The 24,522-nt window shown below is 33.6% G+C and overlaps 1 protein-coding gene across 2 annotated transcripts in view; it reads right to left on the reverse strand.

The window, feature by feature from the left end:
• Nucleotides 1-24,522, reverse strand: part of LOC111051707 — a 514,958-nt gene that overhangs the window by 21,199 nt on the left and 469,237 nt on the right. The window contains exons 9-24 of one of the 2 annotated variants that reach the window (XM_039438213.1): nucleotides 21,928-22,091; nucleotides 20,906-21,170; nucleotides 19,206-19,436; nucleotides 17,479-17,679; nucleotides 16,050-16,177; nucleotides 15,383-15,501; nucleotides 14,517-14,776; nucleotides 14,110-14,225; nucleotides 11,387-11,509; nucleotides 9,954-10,045; nucleotides 8,661-8,800; nucleotides 7,832-7,981; nucleotides 5,763-5,902; nucleotides 3,869-4,124; nucleotides 2,881-3,084; nucleotides 1,152-1,381 (exon numbers count right to left, since the gene is read on the reverse strand). In XM_039438213.1, the coding sequence (XP_039294147.1) occupies nucleotides 1,152-1,381; nucleotides 2,881-3,084; nucleotides 3,869-4,124; nucleotides 5,763-5,902; nucleotides 7,832-7,981; nucleotides 8,661-8,800; nucleotides 9,954-10,045; nucleotides 11,387-11,509; nucleotides 14,110-14,225; nucleotides 14,517-14,776; nucleotides 15,383-15,501; nucleotides 16,050-16,177; nucleotides 17,479-17,679; nucleotides 19,206-19,436; nucleotides 20,906-21,170; nucleotides 21,928-22,091 (2,819 nt within the window). The remainder of the gene's footprint in view (nucleotides 1-1,151; nucleotides 1,382-2,880; nucleotides 3,085-3,868; nucleotides 4,125-5,762; nucleotides 5,903-7,831; nucleotides 7,982-8,660; nucleotides 8,801-9,953; nucleotides 10,046-11,386; nucleotides 11,510-14,109; nucleotides 14,226-14,516; nucleotides 14,777-15,382; nucleotides 15,502-16,049; nucleotides 16,178-17,478; nucleotides 17,680-19,205; nucleotides 19,437-20,905; nucleotides 21,171-21,927; nucleotides 22,092-24,522) is intronic. The other variant, XM_039438219.1, reaches the window with a different exon arrangement.

Here is a 24,522-nt window from a genome sequence, read left to right on the forward strand (position 1 = left end):
ATAACCAGCCTTACCTTTCGTTCATCACTCATCCGAGCTACATGGCCATACCATCCTAGGGTTTTTCGTTGAACAGTGGCAATCAGTTCCTCCTGTTTTAATTTTTTTCTCATCAAACTATTTCTCACTCTGTCTCTTTTGGTTTTTCGAACCACCCTCCTTAGGTATCTCATTTCTGGGAAGGTAATTCTCCTCTTGTGCTTTTCTATCATTGTGAGGCATTCTGTTCCATAGAGTAGAACTGGCTTAAATATTGACTCGTATATCCTTATTTTAGTTCCCTGGCTTATTTCTCGTTTACCCAGGATGGTTCTGCTAAGCTGGTAATACACTTGGTTGGCTTTCCTTACTCTATTGTTTATCTCAACTTTCCCATCTGCAGAGATTAATGTCCCAAGATATTCATAGTTGTTCACCCTTCCCAATATTTCACCATCCCATGTTATATCCAACTCCACATTCTCCTGATTCTTTGATACTATCATCACTTTACTCTTCTCAATGTTGACAACCATTTCCTTATCTCTTATCACACTACGCCATTCTGTTACAGCATTTTGTAGATCTCTTCGAGTGTTAGCTATTAGCAATATATCGTCTTCATATATCAGTCAGTGCTTGAACGTATACTGGGCGGATGTTGCGGTTTCCAATCTTGCTTCGAGTCGTTCTTCTTTTGCACATTTTTAGTATTATTATTTGATCCATCAGTAAAATCCTAAATCAATTCCAATAATTATTGACATTGACGTAATGAAGTAATGATAGATGAATAAATGATGCAATTATTGCAAATACCTTCCCCTTTTTCCATACAGGCCATACGCACATTTGTATGAGCTTAACAAGCTAAGCCCAACTTGTTTAGGACTGTCAATTTCTAACTTGACAGCCCAATCATGTAGGGGGCGACAGACATTATTGAGAGTCCCAGATATACTTTCCTACACTCTCAACACTGGATGCATACCCACATAACTGCATAGTTTTCCCAAACAATAATACTGGTATTTTTGCAGAGAGAAATTCAATTCAGTCTAATCATGGTTTAAGCCATCTGAAGTACCTATAGTTTGCATCCTCCCAAATCAATAAATGAATATATAGATAAATAAATCAGTGAATCACAATATGGAGCAAGGTTTGGTTACCTGGGTTTCTCTTTCTGTTCATCTTTGCCCCGTTCCTCGGATTTGGCCCTGACGGCTTCGGCGTGCATCCTGGCATGATGCCTGCGCTCTTCGGAGCGGAAGCGTTTGTCGGCTTTCTTGTAGATGCGCGCGGCGCGATGTGGCGCCCGGGGCGAGTCTGCGAATCCGGCCGGAGGCTGCACGATGTCCCCGGTCGCTGTGCGCTCCACCACGGCTGTCGTCTGTGCGGTCTGCCAATCAAAAGGCATCCAAAACAAAGAATTGTTATTTGATTTATTCTATTTCATTTCTTATAGCATTGAAAATAAGGTTTCACTTTAAAATAAGGCACCTAATAGGAGAATTACGATATGGTGATGATTAAAGTCTGCAACAGTATGCCTGAATGTCTTGACTCCTTCGAGGAAAATCGTATGGTTAGAGAAGGACTTCTTCTAGTACCATACAGTTAAACTTCATAATGTGATGGTCCTGTATACCACAATAACTGCAGTTTACCTCAAAGCGCTGCGGGTGGAAGGTTGCTTTCAAAGACATATCAGTTTTTCAGAATAGAATAGGATAGGATAGAATACAATAGAATGACTTTTTATTTGTTGACGTGGCGAAGTTTGGACAATATTGTCCACTCAACCACTCAACCACAAGAGTACGAAATAGTGAGAAATTTCCCTCTAATATGAGAATGGAGCATTTACTACAACTTGAGTCGTATACATATACACACAAAGACTATGGTTCCTGAGATACAGTATTTCATTTTCAGGGTGAGAGTTTTTCAATGAAATCAGTCTCTCTCTACATTACTCTACAGAACTGAGTTCACAGGAATCAACTGCAGGAGTAATTGATCAACGATTCATAAACAGAAGTAGAATTTTGTCTGCACTTTGAGAGCTTCATACTCCTATTTTAGCTGTAGTTTTTGGTTTGCTTTCTTTTTTGGTGTTTCATTTATAATCTACTCGTGTAAACTGGTTTGCTCTGATCTATTTCTTTTTTTACTGTTTGTCGAACTTATATCAGTTATTTTCTATTGATATTCATAAGGTTACTTACTAGTTATTTATTAAAATTATATAGCATCTACGTTATGTTTCCTTTCCCCAAAGAAGTCTACACAAAGAGAAAATATTTTCCACTAGCGTTTCGGCGTTCCATTAGCCTTCCACATTAAACTCCACGTTCCTGCAGCCGATAGTGGAAGCTACTATTGTCTCTGTGTACAGCATGCTCAAGGAACGAATAGTTTTCACCAATTATGCCATACAATATTTCAATATGGGCCTACGTATATTGTTATTGCTATTGTCGATGCACGCATTTTACATATTTTAATATTCCTTTCCACAATAAATTATAGTCCAGTCAACGAAGGGTTAAAGAGGGTAACGTTTGGAAGACAATTTTGGACCTCGTAATTCTGTTTAGGGTAGTAAGGAGGTGAACATATCAAAATTCCCCACCCCTAACCACTGTGCTAAGAGGGTCGGGAAGGTTCAAAGATACAATTTTTTGGTTTCTCACATATAAATCTAAATCTACGCATTTTACGGGCATGACTATTCTATATAAAATTGAAGCTTACATAATTTCCTACAATATTAATCTCATAACATTTTCTATATCTTCTTTAGTTTTCGAGATATCCGTTCTTGAAGGTGTAACATTTTTGAAAAATACACGTTTGCTTCCAATATTTTGCTAATATAAGATGAATAAAGCTCACAGTCGGCTGTGAAGCGGTGCACTCGACGTGCCGGCCGCAGTGGTGACAGAGTGAGTGAGAGTGAGAGTGAGAGTGCTGCTCAGTGAGCGTGTAGGTGTTGCTGCTGTGCTCGCTGTAGAACACAGAGTCGCTGCCGGGGCTCACCGATCGCAGCGATTCGGCACTCAGCGCTTTCAGACGTGCTGATTCGGGGCTCACAGCACCCTGTCAAACAACACAAACTTCCATTTCAATCAATCAACCAAAATATGTTGTTGATGTTACTTTCAAAGAAGGTTTGAATAGGATGAGTAGTTCAACCAATTCAATAGGATGATTGATTAAAGCCTTGTACACATCACTACGATTTATAAGAAAACGACGTGGGGAGCGAGACAATTTTTTACCGGTCGTAGAATGGTTGAAATCGTTGCAAATCACAATGGCGTGCACATGGCTTTAGTTGTGGATAATATTCCCAAACCATGTAACTTATTCTTCTAAGGTTATCATCATAGCTTGAACTATTGGTGAATGATTTAATTTAGTATGAAGGAAAAGCGAAACGTAAATTTTTACACTTGATGAACTGTTTAAATATTTTCTCAATACATAATCAATTTAAAAAAAAAACAAAATTTCAATTTGTAATTTGATAGACAAATAAAAAATTTATTCCAGTTTTTCAAGAGTAGCGATGGAATTTTTTACACAATTCAATTTATTAAATATAGAACAATGTTTTATTGAAATGGAATACTCTTTACTCTTTAATAATCTTCATTGGGCGGAGTTGAATGTGAGAGGAGGAGTGATTTAATATTCATTATCAATCCAAGTCTTTCATTCAATAAGTGCATCAAATGCTTTAAAATCTTCTTCAAACCTTTTCTCTGAACCACATACTTCTCTGAAACTATTAATAGAAATCCTAATCTACTCAACTAATAACGAAGGAAAACAACTCATCTTACAATCAATTATACATTTTATTAATATTTTGTTCAACCTTTGATTTGCCTATATGATGGCCAGGACTTCCTCCGGGGCTCTTGGTTCTATCGTGCACGCAGACATGCAGAGTGCTGTGGTCCGGACTCTTGACGACGTCGCCATGGAAGCAGACGTGGCCTGAGTGGCAGGAGGCCTCCTCTGCATGTGAGTGCGACACTGGGCTGGGCGATTTCGCTGCCACCGAGTACCGCCTTCTGCAATTCTCCTCGCCACTGTTGCTTCGTCTACGAGATGTAGCTGCTGCTGATGTTCTAAACAGAATAAACAAATATGTGGTTCAAGGTAGTGAAGATATTTGAATTCACGGCTCGAAATTTTCCAAGATCATCAATATTTTGGAATAGGTCAAGAGTTAGTGTTTATAACTTATTTTTGGACTTTTCTATTGATCTATCATAATTCAAAATCAGAATTATAAAGTGCATTCCAGTTATTTATTTTTGAAGTGAATATTGTTGGGATGTGAACTTTACCCAATTTTAAAAATTTTATTGAACAGAGGAATTTTTGGGATAGCGCCTGTTTTTTGATCAAATTGTAATTTTTCATCCAATGAATGAATAAATAAACGAAAAATACAATTAGACGATTACAAACTTTTTTATAACCAATGAAAACTTTAATTTCCTATTTTTATTGAATTATAACTTTTCATATTCATCATTTGAAACTACCATGTAAATATAAGATGGTAAAGTTTTCTTAAATAATAATAAATGGATATTATGGTAGACCTACATGAGAGTTCAGTGAATATGAGATTATGAAATTACATTGAATGATAGACCAACACAATTGGAATAATATTTGGAACTACCATGTGAATATAAGAAGATAGAGTCTTCCTAAATAATTCAAAATGGAAATTATAGTACATGATAGTGCAGTGAGATTATGAAATTAGATTGAATAATACCTTCGATTGTGGATACTTTAGGTATACGTATTATACCTAACGTATAATACGTCATTATTACCTTAATCAAAGTATCCATAATCAAAGATAATACACAATTATTGTAATAAAACATTGTTCGTTGGAAGTTAAAATGAATGAATGTTTTGTAAGCCAAGCCTTTAGATAAGTGATCGTATCGATTTCAATGAGCTTCAAATCATGTTTAAGTGAAAAAATGAATTTTTCTAGAATTTTTCCTTGTAATTCATATTTGTTATATTTGATGCTGAGATTAAAATCTCATGTCCGGGTTCACCAAGCTTCGTCAAGACATTTAAACATGGTCAAATAGGGGACAGTTTACAACGAGATGGAACTTATGAAGTCTATTGAATTTAATTCATTTATTCTTTGGATAAAACACTCTACAATATCGGAATGAAAAACAGGCATTTGCCCAGAACTTCTTCTGTTCACAAGTTTTGCCCAATAAAATTTTCAAAGTAGGGTTAAGTTCACATCATAAAAATTTCACTTCAAAAAATAAATAGCTGTAATGAACTATATAATTCTAATTTTGAATTTTTATATAAAAATTGTAACTATTTCTATGGCAATTATAGTTACTATCGATAATTCCAGTACACGCTTTTGAAGCGGGTAGACAGTTTTACCATGTTAATTTCTTGACCGAGTTTGGTGAAACTGGGCATAAAAAACTATGAGGTAGATGAGAATTGATAAATATTAAACAAGCATATTTATTTATATTTCGTTGATGGTTGATAATTTTTGAAGAGATACCATTCAATCTGATGCAGAACCAAATCTATGGATTCATAATAGCAAACCCGAAACTGGAGGAATATAAAAGGGTATGTACTGTTACTCAAGAACTATTAAAATTTTAAAATTATATAGAAGTTTTTGAAGTGGTTGAATCAATAATAATTGGTGCCTAGATCCGTTGTTATAAAAATTATATGATCACCTTGCATGTGAAGTTGGGCTCCTGCCCCCTCCAGTTTTTCTTCTAGGGCTCTCACGAGGTCTCCTCGATTTTCCACACACGCATTCATCGTTGGATTCCTCTGACGACCCCTCATCGACGCCATTGCTCACATGCACAATCTAGTTGCAAACAAATACAATCATATTAATAACAAGTTAGTCTGAAGCAATATTGAATCAAGGGAAGGTATGGAGGGATAAAAATTGGTAAAATATTTTATTGATAACGCACTGATGAATTCACATACATAACTTATCTTAGAGACAACGAAAAATGGCTTCTGAGAGAATAGTTACGGTAGCTTTGATTGGTATTGTATGAATATAGCCATAGAGAAAAGATAGCGAAAGATTTTATCCTATTTTATTTTGTATTATAGCAGAAAGGAGATAAATTTTATTTTGATTTGATAGCATAAGTGACCTATGTATAATTTTAAGTTTGATACTTTTAATCTGGGTAGTCTGGTATAGGATAAACTAATGTAATCTGACATCATAAGAATCATCAAGTCCATTTTGTTCCAAATCTATTGAGCAAGTTATATTGAATCAAATTGATTCAAGTCGATGCACCAGAATGTATTGCGCATACTGAGAGATAAGAATGGTGTGTGAAAGGATTATACAGAATAGATTTCTCGTAAAAACAACTTGCTACTCAATGGGATCAATCAATAGTGAACAAAAATTATAATATATAATAAACTGGTCACAATTTCACGCGACAGCATATTGTCTGTAATATTGGCTATAAGCATAGAGAAAAGATAGCATAAGAAAATATCTCATGATATAGCAACGTTAATAGACAGTTGATAACTGTTGATACTAACTTTGATGATATAGGCGGACGTTTATGTTCCAAATTTCACTGTTAATTCGAGCCGATGGTTCTATTAGTTATTTTTCGTGAAGCCATGTGACGCCGGTACTCTCATACTGTGCCGTTCTTTACTCTTACCCAGTCAAAACAGTAATAATTGACAGTAGTCAACAGTAATCAGCTTGAAATTTGTATTATTAACGATCTATATCATGAGATATCTTCTTATGCTATATTTTCTCTATGATACAAGTCAAGTGCCCTCTTTTCGTCATTTACAAATCGTAAAAAAGTCTCGAAAAATGTTTTCCGGTCCACTTTTTTGTATAAGATATAAATAATTTTAGATAACTGCAGATATAAATACTGTATCTTAATATGAAAACGGTATAATTAATATTATTCTCATAATATTGATATTAAATTTTATCGTTATTTCCAGTAAATAAGGGGTCGAATGGATTCTAAAGTGAAAGATGGAAGGGAATGCTCTTATTTACGCATGAAAATTGTTTTGACTTTACGTTAACTGTAATATCATTGAACTATTTATCGTGTAATTGGAATATAGTAATAGCTTATTAGGAAGTGCATGCAATAGAAACAAATGTAATTATGTTGATATTGTTTACTTGAGAGGAAGGAATAAATTGTAGAAAATTAATATTAGCAAATTTAATGAGAAACATCTACGAAAAGAAATAATGTATCCTCCATGAGGATTTTTTAACGATTAAAATATCTATATAAGAGGATTTGAGAATTCTATTCAACGTTTTCCATAAACAGGTCTATTTAGCCTATAAGATATAACAATTAAGGGATTAAACAACAATGAAAATGGACTGAAGTATCCAGCAATAACAAAAATCTAGTCTACAACAGGAAACAGTTCAAATTTAAATATATTAAAATAGCAACTACAATATTCTTGAAGCGAAATCCCAAGAATTGAAAATTGCATGAGTCCTATGAAACACTTGATTGGGCAAATGGATTATTATTAACGACAAATGGCGCATGAATACTTGTACCAAAAAAGCTACTAGCTAAAAAGCAAATATTATAAATATAAAATATTGTCAAAATTGTAGCTTAATAAAACACTGCAGTCCCTTGTTGACATTATTGCAGCTTCAAACTAGAGGCGTTTCGACAATAATACATAAAAATAGAAAAAGACAAATGTTGAAAGATAATTCAGAATAAGGAACGGCGAAAACCTTGTTTTCATCAGAATTTTCTTGAGTTGTAGACCAATCTTCACAAACAATGAATCCATCATGCATAGCTGGACTCCGAACCATTGTCGGGGTGATAATTTTGACCTGGCATATTCCAGGCCCAGCAGTTGTTTCAGTATCATCAAGTATCTTTAAAATAGATTAATATCATCCCAATAAGATAAAATCAACAATAAACATCTTTAAGAATAGAATAACTTGTTGATAGAAAGCCATTAAATTATTAGACCATCGATGAAGATGATAATAATTATCATTATATTCGAGTTTGCATTCTGATTACAAATTTCCAGAATAATCTCATCGGTATTATTATGAAAAGCATTAGTCCTTCTCCAGTGATTAGCTTGAAGCTGACATTTATTGGGATTTCAAAAATGTCATAAACAATAAATTGTACGTCAGAAGAACAGTTTTTTTATAAAAAATATGTTTTTTCTCCCATGATTTTATAGCACCTAGTTAGAGACTAATGAGCTATTTTATTTGACTTTACTTGACTCTATTTTAATTAATATTAGTTTTATAATAATAATTTGTACCAGAAATTCTTCAGAGATTGAAAAGCTACAGATCTGATATTTCAATAACATTAATATTAGCACATTGTTATAATCCTGCAATACTATATTATGATATTTAGTGGTATTTGGGTTTTTTTATGGAAAAAATCATTTTAGATTCATCAATATACATAAATTCATTCCAATTTATATTAATTCGAACTTTTGTCAAGGAGAACTCTGTTATACATGGACAGATTTTTACATTCACAAAATTATTTGGGAGATCATTCTTGTTCTCTCACCTGATTGCTGGGTGTTCTCTTCCCTTGAGGTTGAACTGGACTTTTACATCGAGGTTTACTTCTTCTAGGAGTTACAGCTTCTTCATCTTTTGCTGTTGGAGATTTTCTAGGCCAAGTACTTCTAGCTTGAGGACTGGTAACTGTGGGAAATAATTATTCGAATGAATGAAAGTAATTCATCAAATCACTGATCTTATAAATAGTATTTATTCATTTGATATAGTGTTTATCATTAAATGAGAAAAGGATTGATAATGGCTAATTAACAGGTAAGAGCTAAAATCCTTCTCCCAAAATTTAAATAAAATAAAGCAGATTAATTAAATCTTCTTATTAATTTGAATCTCTTAGATATTTGTGTTTTTTTGCGGATGTTGCCCACATGAGCTCATTGCTTGTGCATGGATAATGGAAAGTGCGATGGTGATTTAATGAGATGATCGAACGTCAATGCCTACCGGCGGGATTCGAACCCACAAAACAATCTATGATACAAATATTCAATATTATTTTCAAGAATCTATTCAATATATTCAGCAAGATCCATATAATAAAAATCAGCTAGAGTTATAAATTCGTGAGCAATGACGAAGAAATAACTCAAAACAGATATCATTAAAAGCATCATTTTTGAAAACAGCATAACCGAATTAATGTTTTTCTACACAATATATTATTTTACATAGAAATAACAGCACTGATGACAATTACCTAATAATATTAATCATTTTAAAACTAATACATGGTTTAGGAACATTGTAATATTATAATAATATATAACAATATTGTCATTTTAATATTAATATTCCGGAACAAAACGTCATAATCATGATAATATTATGATCAAATAGAATAATACTATCCAATAAAGTATTTTAATAGGGCTACTTGAGTTTTTTAATTATTATAGAAAATACTAGAACCCTCTTTTTACTTTTTCATATAAACACAACTAGTTTCTAGCACTCAAGCCATTTTCAAGTGTCACTTGATTTTGACACTTTGAAATGGCATGAGTGCTCGAAACTAGTTGTGTTTATAACAAATAAAAAGTGAAAAGAGGGTTCTAGTGATTATCAGAAAAATATTTAAATAAGTAATAAATATAATAATAAAAAATATAAATTGAAATTTAATAGAAGCCAAACAAGGAGAAAATATTAGAAGTAAATATTATGATTATTGATTGGGAATTTCGAGTTGATGAGAAATATACTCATATTATGATAGAAACCATGCCAGAGATTGGATTGAAGGACTGAGTATGGGAAGTTGAAGGCAAATAATTCTCACCAGTAGGCATCGGAGCAGCTGCTTCTCGGTGTGGTGACAATTCCAATTTGAACCCTTTCTTGGCTTTCACTATTTCTTCGTCTGACCATTTCCTGAGAAATAAAACCATATTATAATAAAAACCATTCAAATTTGCAAGGCCTAATATATGAATCTGATAATTATCATAGTTACTAAACATTTGACTCTCTATTCACAATCATATATACCACATTGAATTTTTCTATTTGATTCTCAGATATTCATAAGTTTGGATACCACTTGGTCGTTAAAAAAACCTCAACTCTTTCAAAAACGTTGCACTTAATGTGTCTGGTAGGCTTCTTATGATTCTTATATATTATTATTATTATATGTAATAATTTCAAGATTAAATACAAGTGTCAATTAATCTAATACTGTTCTTCAACTTTCTTGTTTCAGCTATAATTTTCAATTCAGAATATTCTGTTATTTTTCAAAGAAATATATAAACTGAAGTAGCGAGTTCTGGGATTATTTAAATGAATATTACTACATTATAGTAGTCCAAGGTCGTAATTAGATTCAAATCTAAGCGTTATAGTGGCCACCATAATTTAACACTATTTAGTTGATTCGATTAGAATGTTTGCAGTATAATGATTCACATTACGTGTCAGAGCCCACGATCAATTTCAAGATTCAAGATTTACAATCTAAACGGATTTTTACTATAAATCATTGGAAATCAGCACATATGTAGATATATGTGTACAGTTTATTGTAACATAACTCAACATAATAAAAATCCAAACAGACCTGACCCTGTTCTAGATATTGACATTAAAATCATAATTATTATCCATGAGTAACATTCTCCTGGAATAAAGTTATTAGATGCATCCCATCAGTATTGGTTAATTGATGCTGGAAAGGTTTTCTCAAAAGAATAAAAGATCAAGTCCCGTTTGCACAAAAGCCGGTTAAATTTGAACCGTGATTAATTTCACGAGAACCAATCAGAGGTCTTTTTGATAAGACGGCTTCTGTAATTGGTTCTCGTGGGATTAATCACGGTTAAAATTTAACCGGCTTTTGTGCAACCGGCACCAAGTGTTGAAAAAATTGATCTATGTTATCAAACTAGTGAAATAATGGATCAGTCTGAAAAGGAGTTGAGAAAGGCTACCTATATTGTCTATATTGTTTTGCAGAATCAGTTGTTAAGTTTCTAATAGAGTAAGCATTTAGAGTGAAGCCTGCTAGAACAACTAGGAAATGGAGAGAATCATACAACAATGAAAGCGAAGGTAGAATTAATTAAGAGCATCAACAGTCTTCAACATGCAGAGATGATGAATGCATACAGAACATTCATGCCTGATAAAGCTGATTGCTGAAAGGAAGTTTGTGCATGAGATGTGGACAAAACCAGAAGAGGTTTGAGGTTACCGGCGGCAATTATGAAGTACCTATTTTTGGAAGAGGTTTGCTGGTCTTCAGTGGGTGACTCATAGTCACCGGGAGTCGAGCAGCGTCCACTGTGCTCTGATGCGCCGCCCTGCTTCTCGCCGCTGCTTCCATCTACACTGTAACTACAACACATTCAACAGTCAAGGGAAACTCTTTACACTAACTTGAAGGCAACGCCTTTCATTAAGGGAAGTCATTTATTATCATCTTTATTTAGAGGGAATAACTGAGAACGGAATTGTAAATTTCAGATTTAAGTTTCACCCAAAGGTGTTTAGTTTTATTCTATTTATTTATTTTTTTGAATTGTATTGTTAAAAAATAATTGGAATTGGTTATTTCAAGGTTGAAGTTTCTAGTAATAATGCTGCAGATGTCTTCTTGACATCTGAATGAAAACGGACACCAGAGACATAATTATATTTTTTATCTATTTGTTGAACAAAAAACAAGTTAGTTACAAAGATATATATTAAACCAATTGATTTTTTGTAGGTTATCAAGTGCAGCAGAGCATCTTTGAAATTGTCTTAGTATACTAGCAAGTATACACACTAAAGAACTAATGAAATTTTGATCCTCCAGTACCGATAACTTGTATAGTTTCTTGTATGGCATTACCACCATTTGTTATATCTGAGCATGTAGAGTTAATTCTGATGATAGGGTTATGGTATATTATCAAATGAAAACTACTTGATATTGTCATATAATATATTATGATATAATGACTTGATATTGTGTGTATTATAATCTTAATGTAGACAGGTAGACGAAGATGTAGACGAAGATAACTATGTACTATTCGTTATGCTAATGTATTAATAACGATGTGATTGCTGTAAATAACCTTCTGGACGAGTTCTACTGAGCAATGAACAAGAGGAACATTGAGAAAGATTCACAATTTATGCGATTTCCATTGTTCATTGATAAAAATATCAGATATAAGTTATATATATTCAATGTTGTAAATTGTGAGGAAAAACTTCAAATAATAAGAAAAGTTCAAGGACAGATAGGTATAAAGGATATTCCTGTTTTCTCTTCCCATTTTGTGATTTTGGATGAAGAGTTGACTAATAATATGTTAGCAGATTCGATATTATTGAAAATAAATTGAAATTTTTCAAATGTTTAGCTGAATCAGGGTATATGAAAATATTCCAATAGTAGATTAGGTAAGTGATTTTTTGAGAAGGTTGCTCAAAGTGAAAAAAGTGTAATAAGTGTACTTGTAAGAATGATTGAGAATTTTAGATCCATAAAAATGTAGTTTTTACGTTTTAAACGTTATTACAAGAAGCCACGGTGAAAACATCATTTGGGAGAATTTGGTTCAAAATATAAGCTACTTAACTCACATTATATGAAATGGGTATGAAATTATTTACAGAGCATGTAATTTCAAAGGGAACACTAAACATGAATTTTGCATAGTCTAATCAAGAGGATACACAAACAAGACAGGAAAAAGCCTAGAAATATGATGCTGATAGTTGACATCAAAAGCAGTTTAGAAACAGACTATGGAGGAAGAATGTGAGGAAGAAGAATTTGAGATCTTCGCAACCTACATAAATGTATTGTACTACTATTCAAAATGTATTTGTGATGATTTATGCATTATATTATGATCGAAGCCAGTAAAGTTTATTAAGGAGTTTTACAATTTTTTAGAGTATTTGAGTTTAATGTTGATAGGATGACTGAAACATAGTTTCTATACACAGATTGTATTTGAATGTTTTACGAAATTATTATTAGTGAATAATTCACTATAAAACTATAATTATTATAGTCATTTGTCATTTAAGTCTTTTAAAATTTGGACGAAATCTTGTTTGGGCATTATAAGAGACTCGGGAAATGGATATGTAAACATGCCTGTTTTCTCTTCCCATTCAGTGATTTCGGATTGAGAGTTAATTAGTAATATCTTAGCAAATGATATGTGGAAACTGTGAGTAATTGTCCACAATATTGTCTATAGCTCATAAGATTAAATAGTTGATGCACCAGAATCAAGGAACTATTTTTCATTATTCTAGGAGTTCTCTGTTAGAAAATGTAGGTATTATATTTGAATGTATTATAGTGATGGAATATTATTGATGAAAAAAATTGAGAAAGTTTCCACATCAGAATAGTATGAGACAATCACTTATTATAATATTAATTAATAAGGACAGAAAATAAACATCTTCAACCATCGGTTTAAAGCTAATTTTATACGACGTGTACTACTCTATTTTTGGAAAACTAATAACTAATGCTAGAAAATTCACTACAATTATTGTTTTTGCTTATTGTAATCTTGAAATCTTTAAGCTACTAAAGAGTAAATATTCATTAATATTTTCAAGAGTAATAATTTTAAAAAATCTATTTAGAAAAAGGTTGAACAATATAATTATTTATCGTTTATTTTTAGGTGACTATTCAACTTAGTTATGAGTTTGCGTGATGAAGAACATAGATAAAAGGAATGTGACTGAAATATTGAACACTCAGATAGAAAATCAGTGACATCCATGCGAATAAACAATTGAGAGTTGAAAAAGTGAACACAAATAGAACTAGTAAAAACAGGTGTAAACATAGAAAAATGAAGTGAACATTTAGATTCGGTTGCTGCTATGACATTGATGCTCAAAACGATGAGAAAGATTCCACATTCGAGAACAGATACCCAACATTGAGAATTTTGAACAAGGCTTACCTGCCGCAGCTGCTGCTTTCGCCGCTAACTGAGTCGCCATCCTTGTGCTTTTTCTCTTCAACCTCTTCGGGAACTCTTTCTTTTTCTTCTTCAATAGGAGGGGGTGAACAAGGCACCTGTGCAAACGAGCAGATTGAATGACTCGATATTCGATAAATCCAAGATCCATCAGGTACACTCTAATTCTCAAAGGAAAAGCTGGGTTTATAACAAAACATGGATCAAATGAATGACTCGATATATTTTACAAAAAATATATTTAATCATAGAAACTCCAATATCCATCAGATACAGTCGTATTATCAAGGGAAAGCTGAGTTAAAGACAAACCAGCAGGGTAACGATATTGAGAAAAGTAGGAAAAAAGTCGAGGCATTGTTCAGAGAATGAGTAGAGGAGGCACTTACTTGTTGTATGTCTTCAGTAGCATCGGCCCTGGCAAAACTATAAAGAGAAGATCCGCTCTCGAAGGAACTACCACCGGTGGAGGGTTGCGCCGTGGTCGGGGCACTGGCTTGCGGCCCAGAGTCGACTCTTGGCAGTTGCCGGGAACTGGTGTCAGTTCCTGAGTTGTTCTCAGTTGCAGTAGCGTAGTCTTCCGTTGTGGTTGATGTTTCAGACATATCCGTGATATTCGTTCTTCCTGAATCTGTTCTAACCAGGAGCTCTGAAATGTAAACATTTAAAATGTATTAATTCCAGCCTGAAAAGTTCTGGAGAACGATAATTTTATTATAGTTTAATTGCATCTTGATATGAGATCTAAACTACGAGATATTAATTCGTATCAATAAACGAGATATCAAAAATGATATATACATATCAAATACGAGATATTAACTCGTATCAACAAGTTCTGGTGGTTAATACTATCGATTTATGTTTATGATGAAGGATTGGACTTGAGCACAGACCCGCAAAATATCATTCAATCAAGTCATTATCAAATGATTGACTGGGAGATTGCCAAATTAGTGGTTCTACCCATGGTTCATGATGATAAAACTGTTATACGGTGATTAACCCGGCGATAAAAAATATTGTATTAAGGCTATTGAACTCAAACCTTCAAACTATATCCACTAACATTCAGCTAAGTGCTTCTGAATCACTCATAAAATTTGTAATGTGATGGATCTGTTCTACTGTAGGCTTACTGTTCTAATATTGTACAAATTGTTTGTAGGATACAAACATTTTCTTGCTGCCTATTGAAGAAAGTAATGAGGGTTGTAAAACAATGAAAATGAGAGACATATCAAAGGAAACCCACCATTTGAGCCACTTCTGTCAAGCAGTGGTACCAACTGACTTTCTGACTCTGGAGTTCGGCTACCTGGGCTTTTCCTTCTTCCACGGTGGCTTGGAGATAGAGAATGGTCCTTCCTTTGGCTTCAATGTAAGCGTGAATATTATAGGAGAACATATGAGTTACTTACAAATAATTATAAGTTACTATAATGAAGAGAGAAGTTTATTCTAAGATTTCTATTTGATTCTCATGAAATATCTGGTTACTGATTTATAAATGACATAATATACTAGCCTATAGTGATAATTTATATTTATTGACGATATTATCTTGAGATTCCAACAAAGAATTCCTGTAGCACTTGAGAAAATTGATCGACAAAAGCGAGTTGAATCATATTTCGTAATTATTGTATTCAGAAGTGTCACCCATGGAACTTTAACAAGTCAACAAGAGACTTCATTGTTATTGCTAACGATAATCTCATGAGACTTCAACACGTCAACAAGAGACTTCAGTTATTGCTAATGATAATTTTGTAAGATAATAATTGAAAATAAACGAATATGATACATGTCACACTGGACTTTAAAAGAAGAAGTTCAAATGCTTAGATTCCTGAAATATTAAGCGAATAAGAGCATAATTCTTTTACCAAGCGAATAGTCAATGGTTCAGCAAATCTCACCTTTCACTAAGATTTAAAGCACTTTTGTGTTTAGTACAGTCTGCTGGTCTCTCAATGGTTGGTGTTGACACTGCAACTGTAGGCACAATGGACGGAGCTTCCACCCTAATCCTGGGTGATATGGGAGGCTGTTAACAATTTGAAACACTGTTTAATTTACTGAAATAAAAATGTCCATAATTATTATTTCACATTATTATCATCACTTGAATAATCATTCAACTTGAAAGTATTATTTCCATACTGGTATATAAAACATACGATAATCTGAGGGAAGCAGGAAATAATTTGAAAATGGAGTTGATACACAGATAAGAACAAGACTTATGATGAATCGACTACTGAAGTATTAAAGATAAGTACCGTACTAATGTATCAAGAATTACTAAGAACTGACAAAAGCATTGAGAAGATTAACGCTCTGTGCAAAGAAACTTCATAGTTCGGATAAAGTTTGACGGTTCTCCAGTCTACAAGCTCAAGGGTTAGAGAATAGAAGTAAAAATTGAAGGGATAAACTAGCTTATCAATTACGAGCAAACCAATTCTATTTGGAGCCAATGAGTGAGAAGAGGCTTCAGAAGTATAGCAAAGGAAAAGAAGTTCTAAGTACCAAGTTCTATATTTGATAATTTCTGAGAACTAGCAGTGAATATTATTTATTTCTACAAATGATTATAATCTAATGTTTTGCAAGATTCTGCTTCTCCACACGATAAACCCCCTTCACCAAGAAGTTTTGCTCCATAATTCATTGGGGAAATTGATTTCTAGAAATCGGACAAACTATCGGACAGTGTTAAGTATTTCCTCATAAACCTGATTCAAAATTATAACTTGATTTCTATAAAAAAAACTAATAGAAACATTTATATTTGAAATAACTTACTAAATTCTAATTTTATACATTTTATTACACAAAAAAAAGGTGATAGGATGGAGTTGTATTATTCCAATAAGGCGAATCCTCTCTTCAAACTTGACTTAAAGTAGAAGCTACTAATTTTGTTTAGAAAACAAATATATATTTTTGTTATTATTAATATTATTACTAACAAAGTTTAATGACCTGACGAGATTGCCATTCATATTTTTTGGTTGAATACTTATTCTAATAACAGAAAAGCTTTTTATAAACTAATTTCTTTGGACAGAAACTGCGAGCTCATATTCCTTAGTGATCCTTTCAATTTATCGCTGTATGTACCGTACAAAATTTATGGAGCCTATTTTGATATTATATACTCTGAAATCTCTAGACTCTGTGGATTGTTTTGAACTCATTGGCCACTATTTTGACAAGCTCTATAATATTTACGGTACGAGAAACACAAGAATGCATGAAAGTATATTTTTTCTTGGAGTAGGAGTGTCAAATATACACAATTTTGAATTGATGAAATGAAACTATAACGGTTTGATTGCGTACTTGTTCAGACTCTAGGTCCTCGGTATCAAGAGCCTCAGTATCCATGGAAGACCTCTGGTTGTGCTGCTGCATGAGAAGGTGCTTTCGTCGCGTTGTGGGAGTCATGGACATAACAGCAGCACTGGGGGCCAGTGACGAACTAAGGTCTGAACAACTTACACCTGTTCCACCACCGTTATTATCTGAATCGGCATGCAGAACCTGCAAGAAACATAACTTCTACTTTTCAACAGGCAGGTGAAGCGACAGATGAGATGCGCCAACATCTAGGAAATTACGAAACTGTTTCAAAACAATCTATATAAGTAGAAACAGATATGAGGTTTCACAGTAACTACAGTAAAAACCCAAAGAATACAGATAAAACTATTTTTGGATTTGAAACAGGCAGAAGTCAGTAGGAACTCTTCAACTTGAAATACTACTTTTAAAGGTGCGTACAGACTCATGTGACACGAACACGCGCATTTCACATTCCATCAGTTGATTATATCTGTATCTTACTGTTTCTGTACAAATGCACATATAAAGCCAGTTACACACACATAAATCGATTTTTTGACGTACGCTGTTTTGCCGTCCTTATGAATTCTATCAGATTAAACGGAACTTGACAAACATAATCTGTTTGAAATCATATTTTTAATCTAATAGGATTTATAAGGACGGAGAATAATCTTACGTCCAAAAACCGATGTGTGTGTAACTAGACCAATAAGCATAGCATCAGCTGATGGAAAGTAGAATGCTCGTGTTCGTGAGGCATAAGTCTGTACGCACCTTCATGAAAACCATTTCAGAAATACTGTATAAGTATTTCCAAATAAAGGTATCCACAACAGAATATATCCTGCTGGTTGAGAATTTGTAACTTATTTTCTATTTTTAACATGCAAGTTTTTAAGGTTGGAGAACGGAAATGGAGAGAAGCTGAAGTGTGGTAGAGCAATGAACGAGTTCTATCTATTGATTGTAACAGCTTACTAGAAAAATTTTTTAAGCTTAAAATCATCACTGAGTCGAATATAGTGATTAAGACTGGAATCAATTGCATCTATGATTGCTCTTATTTAATACTATTATCTAGTACAGTATATACAACATCTTATCCTAATGTTTACTGTCATTTCTATAGGCTAGCCATGAAATCAAACATACCATATGTACTCTCCTGAGAAAAAAGTGTAAAATTTATAATTTATTGAATAAAAATAATACAGTGCACTATTCTCATATCAATAATGAGAATGTACTGATAATGGTCTTGTAGCTTCAACGAGGAATCTGAGATGACGAGTATTTAAAAGAAAACAATAACTTAGAATATCTGGGAATCAAAATAAGCACCAATGAAAAATCAGAAAGTTTACACAAACACTGTTGAAGAGTCTTATTGAACTTATTTGAACTATCAATATTCTAATCAATTTTGCCATGGAATTGATGAGACTAGTATTATACGTTATCACATCCTAACATCACTAACAATGATACATTTCTACAACAGATCCAATTTTTTCTATGGCATAGGTTATCGTGTTATTTAAGTGAATGTATTGATTTGAGTTATGTTATTGAGTAGGATTTGATTCTTGATTTGAGTATGAGTTATGTAGATGTCTTGAAACACACGTTTGAAAAAACTGATGTTGCCAATATGACAGTTTATTTGAAATTGGTTCAATTGTTTTATGGAAATGAGTATAATTTGATTTGACTATACATACGGTAGCCTGAGATTCATTCCAAATGCTGTCACTGTGGTCTCTGGTGTTGAGGGAGTCACTGGATGCAAACAGGGATTGAGCCGTGGTGGATGGAGTGACCTTCAGCTCGGTTCCTGCCGTACTCCCCACTGCATCTTCTGTTTCCTCCAACGAAACACTTCGTTTTCTGAACAGCCCTGGTCCATATACCAAATTTTCATGGAATTCTTCTTCTTGAGAATCTGCCGTTATCTACAGAGAATGAAAAAAATGAGGTGATACATTCATCAACAAAAGAAGAGCTACAATACTGCAGAGCAACAATTCTACTAGAATCTTGTTGGAACTCTTATATCAATTTGAACTATTATATTTTTCTAGAACACTAAGATGATAAAATCGTCAATAAAAGAAGAGTTACAATATTTTAGAGTAACAATTCTACTAACGAATTGTTGAAACACTTATATATTAATTTTAATCATTATATTATTCATTTTTTTAGGCTTCGTGGAAGAGGGGGCTCTCAATGCCTCATCTTCACTCACAGCATTGCATGTTATAATGACCCTGTTGAACAAAAGCCGGTTGTTAAATTGTAATCGTGATTAAATGCCACGAGAACCAATCGAAGGAGCCTTTTTCACGATTAAGCCTTCGATTGGTTCTCGTTCCATTTAATCGTGATTAAAATTCAACAACCGGGCCAAATGAAGTGAATAACAAAAGTATATAAACAAATAAAGTTGAACTTATTTTTGTAGAATCTCTCTTTATGTTGTGTTGTGGAGCTCCATCATAATAAATATTGATACACTTGATTATTGTTTTTTCAATAAATTACATTTATCCATCCTCTTATCTAAAACTATAAGAGCCAGTATTCTTTGGAACAATGTATTATAAATGAGAAGTGAAAATCGTTTATGTATTTGTTCAGATACACACCGACTGGAAACAGTGTAATAGAACATTTTTAGGGAATTCTAAAAGAATTTCTAGGGGAAAAAACGTTACATGTGAACCGTGTGTTATAACGGATAACAGATAATTGATTTATTAATTATTTAGTAATTCCCACATAAACCTTTCTCCGCTTATATATTTATGATTATCAATCAATTTTTCCATAAAATTCCCTTTTACTTATTATTACTATTAATATTATAATTAAAAATCATGATGATATTATTCAACAACATTCAGAAAATAAAATTTTGGTTCAGCCTGTTGACCTCTCTCGATCATTGAAGGCTATAAATAAAGCTATCATGAATTGAAAAATAAATTAGATAATTGTTGTTGGAGATAGAATGATAGAGATAAGGAATTTTGGGAATGAATTAATCGATACGCGTGATCTATAAAATAATAGAGGAAATTATTTGCTAAACTTACGGGATAGGAAAAACACAACTGACGCATCATCATGTCTGAACTACTGTACTGATTAACTTGAAATGCCTCTATACTAGCTATAACTTGCATATAGATTCTTAATTTACCGAGGATGGTTATAGTCCTATAATAAATTCTTCAACATTTCAGTAGGTCAAGTTTTTAAGTAGACCCTTGCGGAGCACTGGTTACCTGCTAGTTATGAATAAATATATATGAGGAAAAACAGAGAATAATCAAGGAGGAGGAAAGTTTCATGTGAAAAGGTCCTTACACATTCATCATTTCTAGTGACATTGATATCAATCATGATGGATGCTTACAAGAGTTTTGACGGGGCTTTTAACACTGTGATGCTGCTCAACATACACGGTGGCCGACCGCTTCTCGAGTGGCTCGTCGATGGGCAGATGATGGTGGCACTGCTCGCAGTCAGACTGGGTGCCTTCCCCCTCCACTGGGCTCGCCCTCCCCTCCAGGATCTCACCATCCGACACCGTCTTGGCCAGCACTCGTTTCCGGCCTCTCCTCTCCAGCGGCTCGAAGTCTATCAGAATTTCTTGTGGACTAACAGCGATGAACGGCGATCTGAAAAATCAAAGGGCAATGTTTCATCAATGGTTTATCTGTGATATAAAAAAATAATATCAATATGATTATTTGTTAATAAGTTTTTCTGATGATGATGCCCATATGAGCTCAGGGCTTGTGCGTGGGTAATGAGAGGAGTGATGATGAGAGATAAGTGGGACAGCTCTAGGTGGGTTCCGAGCCACCGGGAAGCGATTATTTATTGAGTGGTATTATTTGCACAATGACAATGACATATTAAAACGAGTAATCACCACATAGCTTGAAAATATGTCAAGGAGATTCATTATAATTGAGGTAGATTTAGGTTCAACACATATTCAAATTTGTGCGTATTCAAAAAGTCAACTCGTTAGATGTATCTAGTGATCTTCATCAACTTATAAGGTGGAAAACTCGTAATGACAACATAAGTTTTTCATGTTAAATTAATTCTAATTCAATGAAAATTATTCGATGAGTAATTCTGAGAATAAATTGTTATTGTTTTAGGGGTTTATTGGTGACGAGTACCCAACAGGTTGTTAGTTATACTCTTCATAGAATGACCTGGAGAGTCAAAAGGTGGAAATGTGAATTAATCAAATGAAGTGATGAGTAGAGAGGTGCATGATGGATTTAGGCTACTTTGAGAACTTGGGTAGTGAGCTTCAACTATTCTGGGTATATCACTCAAGTTACAAGGAATAATAACTATAAGCCGCTACTATTATGGTATTCGCGAACATTCATTAACTTATTTGCAAAAAGGTACCTGGGAGGCTCTTCCGACTGTGTTCGTTGGAGGGGCTCATGTGGATCAGCATTGTTAGTGGCTGTGCTGCCAAACTGGCCTCCAACTTCCGAGAAGCTTTTCATTAGTTTTCTGGAGTTATTTTTCTCGCCATTCGTTTGTGCACCTTGTGAGACCATGCGGACCTATTGAAAGAGACAGAAATTTTGGGAAATAAACATTTATTTATTTATTTATTTATTTTAATGGTCTTGTAGCTTCAACGAGGAATCTGAGATGACGAGTATTTAAAAGAAAACAATAACTTAGAATATCTAGGAATCAAAATTAGCACCAATGAAAAATCAGAAAGTTTACACAAACACTGTTGAAGAGTCTTATTGAACTTATTTGAACTATCAATATTCTAATCAATTTTGCCATGGAATTGATGAGACAAGTATCATACGTTATCACATCCTAACATCACTAACAATGATACATTTCTACAACAGATCCAATTTTTTCTAAGGCATAGGTTATCGTGTTAAGTGAATGTATTGATTGAGTTATGTTTTTGAGTAGGATTTGATTCTTGATTTGAGTATGAGTTATGTAGATGTCTTGAAACACACGTTTGAAAAAACTGATGTTGCCAATATGACAGTTTATTTGAAATTGGTTCAATTGTTTTATGGAAATGAGTATAATTTGATTTGACTATACATACGGTAGCCTGAGATTCATTCCAAATGCTGTCACTGTGGTCTCTGGTGTTGAGGGAGTCACTGGATGCAAACAGGGATTGAGCCGTGGTGGATGGAGTGACCTTCAGCTCGGTTCCTGCCGTACTCCCCACTGCATCTTCTGTTTCCTCCAACGAAACACTTCGTTTTCTGAACAGCCCTGGTCCATATACCAAATTTTCATGGAATTCTTCTTCTTGAGAATCTGCCGTTATCTACAGAGAATGAAAAAAAATGAGGTGATACATTCATCAACAAAAGAAGAGCTACAATACTGCAGAGCAACAATTCTACTAGAATCTTGTTGGAACTCTTATATCAATTTGAACTATTATATTTTTCTAGAACACTAAGATGATAAAATCGTCAATAAAAGAAGAGTTAAAATATTTTAGAGTAACAATTCTACTAACGAATTGTTGAAACACTTATATATTAATTTTAATCATTATATTATTCATTTTTTTAGGCTTCGTGGAAGAGGGGGCTCTCAATGCCTCATCTTCACTCACAGCATTGCATGTTATAATGACCCTGTTGAACAAAAGCCGGTTGTTAAATTGTAATCGTGATTAAATGCCACGAGAACCAATCGAAGGAGCCTTTTTCACGATTAAGCCTTCGATTGGTTCTCGTTCCATTTAATCGTGATTAAAATTCAACAACCGGGCCAAATGAAGTGAATAACAAAAGTGTATAAACAAATAAAGTTGAACTTATTTTTGTAGAATCTCTCTTTATGTTGTGTTGTGGAGCTCCATCATAATAAATATTGATACACTTGATTATTGTTTTTTCAATAAATTACATTTATCCATCCTCTTATCTAAAACTATAAGAGCCAGTATTCTTTGGAACAATGTATTATAAATGAGAAGTGAAAATCGTTTATGTATTTGTTCAGATACACACCGACTGGAAACAGTGTAATAGAACATTTTTAGGGAATTCTAAACGAATTTCTAGGGGAAAAAACGTTACATGTGAACAGTGTGTTATAACGGATAACAGATAATTGATTTATTAATTATTTAGTAATTCCCACATAAACCTTTCTCCGCTTATATATTTATGATTATCAATCAATTTTTCCATAAAATTCCCTTTTACTTATTATTACTATTAATATTATAATTAAAAATCATGATGATATTATTCAACAACATTCAGAAAATAAAATTTTGGTTCAGCCTGTTGACCTCTCTCGATCATTGAAGGCTATAAATAAAGCTATCATGAATTGAAAAATAAATTAGATAATTGTTGTTGGAGATAGAATGATAGAGATAAGGAATTTTGGAAATGAATTGATCGATACGCGTGATCTATAAAATAATAGAGGAAATTATTTGCTAAACTTACGGGATAGGAAAAACACAACTGACGCATCATCACGTCTGAACTACTGTACTGATTAACTTGAAATGCCTCTATACTAACTATAACTTGCATATAGATTCTTAATTTACCGAGGATGGTTATAGTACTATTATAAATTCTTCAACATTTCAGTAGGTCAAGTTTTTAAGTAGACCCTTGCGAAGCACTGGTTACCTGCTAGTTATGAATAAATATCTATGAGGAAAAACAGAGAATAATCAAGGAGGAGGAAAGTTTCATGTGAAAAGGGCCTTACACATTCATCATTTCTAGTGACATTGATATCAATCATGATGGATGCTTACAAGAGTTTTGACGGGGCTTTTAACACTGTGATGCTGCTCAACATAGACGGTGGCCGACCGCTTCTCGAGTGGCTCGTCGATGGGCAGATGATGGTGGCACTGCTCGCAGTCAGACTGGGTGCCTTCCCCCTCCACTGGGCTCGCCCTCCCCTCCAGGATCTCACCATCCGACACCGTCTTGGCCAGCACTCGTTTCCGGCCTCTCC

Source organism: Nilaparvata lugens, chromosome 1, assembly GCF_014356525.2.
Source record: "Nilaparvata lugens isolate BPH chromosome 1, ASM1435652v1, whole genome shotgun sequence".
In the NCBI taxonomy this organism is placed as follows: domain Eukaryota; kingdom Metazoa; phylum Arthropoda; class Insecta; order Hemiptera; family Delphacidae; genus Nilaparvata; species Nilaparvata lugens.